The sequence below is a fragment of the Alligator sinensis genome, unplaced genomic scaffold (assembly GCF_000455745.1).
Source record: "Alligator sinensis unplaced genomic scaffold, ASM45574v1 scaffold809_1, whole genome shotgun sequence".
Lineage (NCBI taxonomy): Eukaryota > Metazoa > Chordata > Crocodylia > Alligatoridae > Alligator > Alligator sinensis.
Window position 1 is genome coordinate 3034939 of NW_005841956.1, and position 10097 is coordinate 3045035.

Genomic DNA, 10097 nt, shown 5'->3' on the forward strand with positions numbered 1-10097 from the left:
ACATCAGCTTCAATTGCTTTTTGTTCTCTTTCTCCCCCTACTTCAAGTAATATCACCTTTTGGGGTAAACCACTGTAAGCAAGAATCAAATCACTCACCAAACTGCAGCAAATGCTGAGCAAAATATAACAGCTCTTAAAAAACTCACATTTAACAAGCCAGGCAATGTAGGAAAGAGTAAAAAAGGAATACCAGAAGTGAGCGGAGTAACAGAACTAAACAGGAAAGTTGCCTCGTATAGAGCAGTCTCTAAATGCATCTCCTTCCCTCTGCCTATTTTTTGTAATCTGACTTTTTGAAATGAGGAAAGGGAGTGGGGGGGAGGCAATTGAACGAGCTGTATCAGGCTATAGGATGATCTGTGTGGCAGGTGTGACCTGGGGAACAAAGCAGTGTCTGCCTAATCAGAAGTCATTTAGAAAAGGAAAGGGTGCCCACATCAAAAGCAAACTTCCACTGTGTGTGGTATGAGATTTCTGACTCCCTCAGCAGAGAGGCTACGGAACATGGAACAAGGAAATTATTCCCCTCCTTTCATCTAGCAGAGATGTGCCATCACTGTTAAATTGCTAACTAGACTTCAGCCTGCATGGCTATCCTCTCAGAACTGAGCAGCAGGAAAGGCATTTGAGAAATCATTTAAATGACTAAGGGACATTTTTAATTATAGAAGAGAAGTCAGGATCTGGCATGTTTGCATCATGCCTCTGATCTGTTTTGACTACAGTGCTGATTTTTCCTCTCTCTCTCTCTCTATACTGTATCTAGATACTTTGACACACAAACCAAAGAGTAATTCAGTATGATCATTTACCTATAAGAATGAGCCTGCCTTGAAGGTTCCTTGAAGGGAATTTCGCTCCAAGAAATATAGACTTATGGGTTATGGTGTTAAAAGTTTCCAGTTATATTTAACTGTTTTTTAAGCCATGTGGTTCCCTCAAAGTTCAGCTTGTCAGAATAATGTGCGATTTGTCATTAAAAAATATTCCATGCACACCAAGAGACAATGGCCAGCTCATTTTCTTTGTGAAGTGCCAATATTGACTACTTCCCAAGGTCTGGCCCTGTTTGAATGGTGCTAGTTGAGGAGACTACACTGCTTCAGGTTCTTGCCTTCCATAAAGACCATCTTTCAAGTTTCCCAACCTAACATGAACATTTTCCTTCTGTCTTCCTCAGACACTGTACCTGAACTACCATTCATCTTAACAGTGGAGTTGGTAGCATTGCCTATTGTTAAAATTGTCAGAAATTTCCCATTACCAGATGCTGTTTTCTGTTGCTTCTAGGTTTGACAAACGTTTAACTGTATGAGACAAAATGTTCTGTTTCAGACTGTATTTGGCTCTTGCTAGTCTCCTGACTTCTGAAACCATCCCTTGAATGGAGCTCTTCCCAGTGGAAAAGGTCCTATATAGCGCTACAGTGCTCACGACTTCCTCTTTTCAAACTCTCTGTTTCTTAAAATTGCTGCAAATCCAAGAGTTAGTTCTCTGGCTTTTGTATGAGAATATCTCCATTTCCCCTTTCAATCCTAGGGTTCATCACCACTCTGCTCAAAGACAGCATGGTTTAGCACCAAACTTAATGAAAGGATTAGGGTAGAATCATCCTCCAAAGAATCCAAGTGAGTGTTTTTATCCACCTTAGCACGGTGATCCCTCCTAATTTCCCCAACTGATAAAGTTCTAACTGTTGGAGGTCCTAAATCCTTTAACTCATTCTCAGGCAAAACTCCCTGTGATGTCAGTTAGTCTAGGACGTTAGAGACCCAAAGATGCAAGAGGAGGATCTACTCCCTATACATCTTTAGTACTCCAGTGTGTGACCACTAGACCTAAAATCAGATGACAAGAGCAAAGAACCCAAACAATGCGGTGCTTATGGATGACTGACTGTGCTTGTGACTTGTGGCTTACAGGACTCTGTCTGGAGTACGCCCAGCATCCTTTGGTGTTGATCCTAGTTGTCAAGGATGACTGACTGTTCTGGTGGGTTGGTGGACTTCACCCGATGATACCTCCTGCATCCTTTGGTGTTGATGCTATTCTTACCTCTGTGTGATTTTTATGTCCACCCCTTATCTCCTGCTCCCTGCAGCCATCCTGGACCTGAATGGCACCCATGAAATTGAAGGGACATGGAAGAGTTCGGCCACCTTGCAGTGCGTCTATGTGCCCTTGGAGAACTATCAGCAACAAACAGTTGCTTGGACCATGGAGAGGGATAACAACCCAGTTACTGTCTTTCGAAGGGATGGCTCTGGTGATCACATCCTGTTGTCACGGTACAGAGACCGAGTCTCTGTACCAAAATTTCCCCCAGGTGATGTCTCTCTTCAAATTCAGAAGCTTGAAATCCCAGACAGTGGACACTACACTTGCAAAGTCACCTGGAGAACCCAGAATGACAACCTGATTACAAAGGAGATGACCACCACAATTAGAGTAGTTAAAGGTAAATTTAGTAATATAACCTGACAGTTGCATAGCTTTTCTCTAAAGAACTAGGCTGTACAGCCATCTTCATTGTTAGGGGGTCACTACACTGCCCCACACCACAGGACTGGGGCCAGCATTTGCATCAATTTTCAGGTGCCTTCTTGGTGATTCCCAGTGCCTCTTTCTAACCACTCACCCTCCCAAATGAAAAAATGACTCGGAGGGTACAATTTGTGTCTAGGACAGTACAGAGACTAGTCCAAGGATTTGGGGACATGGTTTGTGACTGCCCAGTTCTGTGTCTGCCTGTGGCCAGCTTGACCCCCATTCTATTTAGCTAATGTCTCTATGGGTCTTGTAGTAGCTAGGGAATGGCTGGGATAAACTGTTTCCCCAGCTGCACCCTCTAGGACTTCCCCTATGCATCCCATGCCTCCCTTTGCATGGATTTTTGGAGAGGCGGAAAGATGGTCCAGAGAGCATTCTTGGGGTGTAAGCTGCATTGTGCTAGCAAAGTTGGTACAGCTGGTCACAAGACAACCGTGACCTGAGCTCAGAAACTCTGTATGGAAGGGGGTAATGTAACACCAATGACTGTTCACTCTAGAGAAGGGCATGAACAGACATGGAGCTAGTCCTGCACTGGCTTCTTTCTCCATAAATACCAACCTCTTGGGTCTAAATCAGAGGTTCCCAACCCTCAGGCCGCAGCCTGCTATTGGGCTGTGAAGGGTTGGCTGCCGGTCCGCAGGAGGGTTGGCTGCCGGACCAGAAGTCTAGAAGTGACTGGCATACTACGGCATACTGCAGCATACTGCGGACCGGTTGCCAACCCTTTTTTATAAAAAAAGTATAAAAAAGGGTTGGCTGCCAGTCCACAGTATGCCGCAGTACACTTCCAGTCTGTGGTTTGCTGGGCCATGGTTTGCTGGTCCATGGTCTAAAAAGGTTGGAAACCGCTGGTCTAAATAATCCCAGGACTGTGGGCCTGCTCAGAACCAAACCCCTTTGCCTCTGCCTTTCAGTTGCGGTGTCCAAACCCATCATCACGCCTGGTCATCTGGGACTCACTGTGCTGGAAGGAGCTAGGGCAAGCCTGACCTGCTCAGCCAGAGGGTCCCCACCCATCAGCTACCGATGGTTCAAGGGGGAGCCGGGAGGCAGTGCAGTGCACCTCAGCAATCAAGCCGAACTTGTGTTTGACCCCCTGCAAAACTCAGATGCAGGAAAATACTACTGTGACGCAGAGAACAGAGCCAGGTCCCTTGTCTCTCAGCAGAGTGATGCGGTGCAGCTGACTGTGAGAGGTAAATGCCCACAACTAATGCTAGTCTAATCTGTGCAGAACATTGTTGAGCTAAATAGATCCATCAGGTTAAAGCAGAATTAGACTCATATTCACATAGAATATGAGCCATGTCTTCAGCCCCACTGTTAAGGATGAAACCACAAAGACTCTCGGTGCTTGTTCTTCTGGGGTAGTCAGTCACTAGGTGAGATCAGACATAGTCTTCACCCTTCATTGAAACAGTATTGCATTATGGGAGGTTTACAGATTCTGCCATATGACTCTGCATTTACTTGTAGATTGGTAATTGTGGGGCTGGAAGTAGCTTAACACACGGTCACTTCTTTCTTAGAGCTCACAGAAACCACAACCACAGTACCCAGTACTGAGGCTACAGTGCACACCACAACCACACCTATCTTTGAAAGAGGTGAGGCCTGCTGACTGCTGATTAGAAAACAATTTGGAAGTGCTGTTTTCATCACGATTGTGTGTGAATGATGCAAAGAGGGAAAGGGAGATAGATGAAGGGGTGATTTGACAAGTCTACTTACTGATATTAAAAATGGCATCTGCATCTCAGGCTGGCAGAGGGCAGGTGGCTTGAAAGTGACCATGCCCCTCTGCCAGACATGCTCTTAGGCTGCTGGACTAGTAGGTGACAGCTTCCATGAGATGGCAGCTAGTCTAACATCTGGGAGGGTCATACCTAGGGGAGTCATGGATTTATTTAGCTCCATGTGGTTGGCATGAAGTTATGGAGGGGGCATAAATCCTGCTTTTGTAACTCCTATATCTTGGAGTTGCCTTGTAGTTCTGCTGTCTGAAGTGAAACAGCCCATAGGATAGCAGAAGAAACTTCACAGAGAGACAGGAAATGGCTACAGTTGCTGCAAATCCTTAAGTGGAGCTAAGTGGAAAGTTGAGGTGGCCTCCATAACTGTAGCTTTGGATGTGCTCAGTGGCCCATATGCAAGCTGCCAAGTCCTTGGTGTCATGATGGGCTAGCATCACCATGTCTATGCTCTCAAAATGCTGGCTCACAAGGGGGACCTGCAACCGGCACTGAGTGTGTGGAGTGTGTGGCTGGGCTGTGTGGTCATGACTGCACATCTGGGCCAGGGCCAGAGCGTCAGGGGAAAGAAGTCCTTTGTTAATCCTGGAACAGGTTAAGCATGTCACCCCAGTAGAAGCTTTGCATAGTAGTTAAATAGTCAAGAATGGGTTATTCAAGCAACCACAGAACCACAAGCAGGACCAGGGCACCCTGCCAGCCCAGAAAGATCCCTCACCAAGACAGCCCCAACTCCAAGGGTATTTCACTGATTATTTAGGCAACTGGGGAAGTGTCCTCTAGTCCCACAACTACTTCTTTTAGACCAAATTCTTTTTTTTCTGATGATGAAAAGAAGATTTGGAAACCTGTAGATTTGGAAATCTAGCTCTGCCTTGATTTGCAGATCTCAGTACAACAGTGGATTCTGGGAATGATGTGGAAAGTGAAACCCTGACTGGAGGTAAGTGAAGGGCTTCTGAGGAGTTGACAGGGAGGTCAGGTGTCCAGGAGGAGGACTAAACCTGGCACTTGTGTGGAGCTGTTGAGGGGAACTGTATCTTGGCTCAACAATTTGAGAACATTGCACTCAGATTCTGAGGTGCGTCTATACTGCACACTGTAGAGCAATGTAGAGATATCCAAGCCAGCTCTAATCAAGTTGTTGAAAAGCAGCACAGCCACAGTTACACAGAGCCCGATGCAGGTTAATTTGCCCTGCTTCTCAGGAGTACATTTTTTAAATGTGATGCTCTGGATTTTCTACAGTACCATTGAGGGCTAACCATGAAGTCACCCAAAACCAACCTGAGCCATGTGAACAGCCCTTTCCCATCTATTTCTTACTCCATAGCCTGCACCAAACCTATCCACATTGTGCTACTTATTTCGTGAGTGTGGCACTGAGATGCACATCAGGTTCCCTTGGGGAACCCTTCTGTGATTTTCTCTGAAGTCTACTTGTCTCTCCTTCTGGGTTTATCTCTACCTCTGAGCAGTAGAAAGAGGAAGGGGGAGTGCAGAGGTATCATAAGTCAGGAAGAAGTAATTGTGGAATTACTGCAGGCAGATTTCCTGTGCTTGAGGCCTGCACATCCCAGTAAATGCCAAACACATTACAGAAAGGTGTAGGCTGAGAGGTGAGGATGTATAGCATCAATCTCATACTTGGATGTTCAACTTCCTGGGCTGGGTTGGATTGCTTCCAGGGGTCTCACTCAGGGGTGCAGATGAGATACCTGCAGTAGTAGTACAGAGCTCTTCTTGGGCTAATGTCACCCCCTTGACCCATTTGGAGTTTTGTGTTGCATCCAGTATGTGAGTTGGTTCGTTTAAACCTAGGAAACAGTGCTTTATGCTGCAGTGTACAGGACTTACATGGAGAGTTAGGGTCAACTGTAGGTTGGTCCTCAAGCCTATGCCCAACAGCCAGCTAAAGTGTAATCCCCTAAACATGGCCTCCAGTAGCAGTCCAGTATAGACACATCCTGCTTGCTTAGAGGGTCCCCTAAATAGTGCTGTCTTTCTCAGCTTCCAATCCATGGGGCTTTATTCCACCTCAGTCAGCACAGTCAGCCTCCAGGGAAAATGTCCATCATCATGGCTCTAATTTCTGCTTTTAATTGAAAATCATAACTGGCTTCTTGTTTGAAAAACCTGTTCTGTTTACATCTAGGTGCCCGGAGAACTGGCCTACCCCTGTATCTCATTATCCCAATTGCTGTGCTTTGTGCCATTGTGCTTGTCTCTGTCATTGCTGTCATCTTGTGCAGAAGAAAAACCAAAAATGGTGAGTAGGGCACACAGTGTACTTTGGGTTGTTTTGTGTGAACAGGCTGGCTTTGCATCCCATACTCCTGAGATAGATGCCTGTGGCTCATATTCTGGCACTCCCTTGCAGCTTTGAGATCTGCCTATAAACCTCAAGTTATCTAATCAAAGCATTTGAATGAAATTGTATGTGGACTCATGGGACTAAACTGTGAACTATATGGAGGTGAAGGAAAAGATCCTCTTGGATGCACATGCTGGGTGTCTCTCTCTCACTCAGATAGCATCTTCCCAGCAAGGCATTAATTGCATTGCACTCCTCCGAGGTATGCACCAGATTCATATACCTTTCTCAAGATTCATATACTAAACACTCGTATGTAGCCTGAAAGGTATAATCTGACATGCCTTTCTTGGGAAGGACAGTATATAAATCCAATGCATGAATGACTAAATCAGTGATTCCCAACCAGGGTGCTATGGCACCCTGCAGGGCCTTGAGATCCTTTCAAGGGTACCACAGGTTGCCATGCAATGTTGGCACTGTTAAGTAGGCAAACATGATTCACAAAATAAACCCAGAGTTTTCAAATAGGAATCCATATTATTAAAAATGTTCTGACCTGTTGTGGTCTTTCTGCCTTCCTTGCAACATAAGAATTGCTCTGTTATTTTTCTTGAGTAAAGAAAAGAGCTGGCGTTTTCTGAGGGGTGCCTTGAAAAGGTTGAGAACCACTGAACTAACTAAATAAAAACACTGCTAAAATACAGGGGTGTAGGTTGTAGCCATGTTGGTCTAAGGACATAGGCAGACAAGGTTCTTTGGGTGAATCTGATATCTTTTATTAAACCGACTTAAATAGTTGGAGAACAATTTTAACTGCTGAAACTTCTTTAGCCTGACAAAGGGTTTTTGAACCTGAACGCTTGCTTAAAAAATGTTCTCCAACTATTTAAATTGGTCTAATAAAAGATATCAGGTTCACCCAAAGAACCTTGTCTGCTAAAATACCACTTTTAGAAAACAAATCAAGTGAGATCACTTCTTAGAAATGAACACCAGAGGGCGGTCATATTCTATGCAAGAAAGGAATTGCCCAGTTAATCATAATCCCTCTGCCTGTTTCCTCAAATGTTAGTTTGGGTTTTTTCTGGGTAGGCACAGTGTGTCCAGGCCCCACAAAAAGAATGTTTCAGTGAACATTTTGGTAAGGGTTACTTCGGTGTCAGATAACTGCGAAGGTATCATTGTCAATCAGAAGTGTCATCCAAGGGGGTGCACCGTGACCTAATGAGGAAAGGACAAGGATGGGAGCTAGGATCTCTTGGTTTTTAATCCCAACTAGGATGAGTCAGTTAACAACTCTGCCTCAATTTGCCCCATCTAGAACACAGGATTAACAATACTTCCCCACCAAATGATGTCCTTGAGTGGATTCATTAATTAATATCTATACAAAACTATGACAAATGATGGTGCTTTATGAGAGTCAGTGATAATATCTACTTTCAATGGTCATTAAAATAGGTTAAAAAAATTATAGAAAATGCAAAATACCAACATTTATGTTTGATTCTGTTTCAGATCACCTCTACGATGTAACATAGTGAGTGTGAAATTTCTTCTTACCAATGCAGGAAACTCTTGGGTTGCAATAGTTAAGATTGTGGCAGCACAACTATTTGACAAGTGACAAATGAGTGGTTTGTTTAGTTATATGGGAAATGAGGTTGAATATTTTCATGGTACATTTGAAGAGAATTGCATGGGTCTTAAGACATTTTTCCCAATGTTTATCCAAAATTGTATTTTTCTGAACTTCCTCCCCCTTATTCCTAGTTAATAACTTCTTGCTTCATCCTAATCTTAAACATGAATCTCGGGATGCTGCTCTCCCATTCATGCACACAAGCTGCAAACTTGCAAATCCTGACAATCAAAGCAAAATGTTAGGTGGAACTACATATTCAAAGGCAAATGAAATGATCTCTCTGCAGTGTTATGTTACAGTGCACTATTCTGCCAAAAAGAATCTGGACTCATGGTAGAGATGATATCTTTTATTAGACCAACTAGATTTTTGCAAAAAAAAATTCTGCCAAGGAAGTTTGTATGGATTGTGTTAAAGGAAAGGTCAAATTCGGATCCGTTTAATACATTTCATGACAGACATAGTCTTTATTGATTGCACCTTAATTTTAAAGATGTCAACAGCTACAGGCTATATTGCAAGTTGTACATGGCCTTTCAGTTGTCATTTGTTCAATAATTGGTAGTTGATTTAATTTTCAAGGGCCAAATTCTCTACTGGTATTACTGAGTGTGATAATGCTAGCAGCAAACTGGCCTCAGAATTACCGATTGGATTACTGCTTCTTTGTGTCTTATTCTCTTATTACCAAATGTCCCTGGTAGACATCCGCTGTAGCTTCCCAAAGTGTCCCTGGATTAACATCTGGAGTCCTCTCAAACAGCAGAGGACCAGAGTCTGATCTCATCTACTCAGAGATAAATCTAGAGTCATTCCACTGAAGCAAGTGGAGTGATTCCCAGTTTATGTTGAGGGAAATGAGACAAGAATCCAGGCCAGCAGGGCAATAATGAGAATCTCGTGGCTCCTCCCTCTCATTACTATTTTATTTTTCTTTTCCAGTCGTAACTGCATAAACAGCCAGAGGAGAGAGACTTGCTCAAGAGAGAGTGGTGGGTGCCTCTATGAGGAAGTACATTTCGGTGTTGAAAACAATTACGTGACTGACCCAGTGGAGAACATTGACTTTGAGAAACTCAGCAGGAGAAAAAGCACTGACTATGAGACCCTGGTGAAGTCGATGGAATCGGAATATGAAGTGGGGGGTGTTTAGTAGAACACAAGCTTTCCCACACATGCAGCCATGCAGAAGATGGGGTTGCAGAGCTTAAAGGGTGGCCATTCCCCTGGGGAACCTATTTTTCTTGTCTGCCTTTTCCTCTGATAGGTATGCTGAACTTGTAGCTTTATTTGATTAGGGGCAGCTGATTCGCCCTCCAGCTCTTCACTGTATGAAGCTCTTCCCATTGGTGCAGAAATCCTCAGCAAAATAATTCATGTGAACATCTGGGAAAGAAAGGGTCTGGGGAAGAGGTACACAAAAGCCAGGAAGCTGCCAGTTGTGGTAAAATAGGAGACTGATGTACCTAGCAAATGCTTATGCAACTGGTAGAAACCAAATCTGCAGGAAGAATTGGGCAAAAAGATTGGGCAAAAAAATTGGTACATCCCCCTGGTTAGGAACTTTGCTTAGAGAAAGAAAATTGTTTGCTTCCCCTACTGCAGGCACTGGTTTTACAGTTGATTTGCAATCAAGTCTTCTCCCCTAGGTTTGGGTGGAGATGGAGACAGTAAAAAGGTCAGTATGGGTTAGCACCCAGGGTGTCATTGGAGTTCACCATTCATTAGAGAAAGGAACAGTCATTTTTGTAGATGATTTTTCCCTTCCTCTTTTCTCCTAGAAGAGCAAAGGGAAGGTTGGGGGAAATTCTACCACTTCAGTGTAGGGA

At 44.0% G+C, this 10097-nt stretch overlaps 1 protein-coding gene across 3 annotated transcripts in view; it reads left to right on the forward strand.

Annotated features, from left to right (window-relative positions):
• Positions 1-10091, forward strand: part of LOC102373883 (V-set and immunoglobulin domain-containing protein 4-like) — a 12661-nt gene extending 2570 nt beyond the window's left edge. For 2 of the 3 annotated variants that reach the window (XM_025200145.1, XM_006020506.3), the window contains 7 exons: positions 2104-2460; positions 3470-3751; positions 4085-4162; positions 5193-5249; positions 6462-6575; positions 8142-8163; positions 9211-10091. In XM_025200145.1, the coding sequence (XP_025055930.1) occupies positions 2220-2460; positions 3470-3751; positions 4085-4162; positions 5193-5249; positions 6462-6575; positions 8142-8163; positions 9211-9421 (1005 nt within the window). In that variant the 5' untranslated portion in view covers positions 2104-2219 and the 3' untranslated portion in view covers positions 9422-10091. The remainder of the gene's footprint in view (positions 1-2103; positions 2461-3469; positions 3752-4084; positions 4163-5192; positions 5250-6461; positions 6576-8141; positions 8164-9210) is intronic. The other variant, XM_025200144.1, reaches the window with a different exon arrangement.
• The last annotated feature ends 6 nt before the right edge of the window (positions 10092-10097 follow it).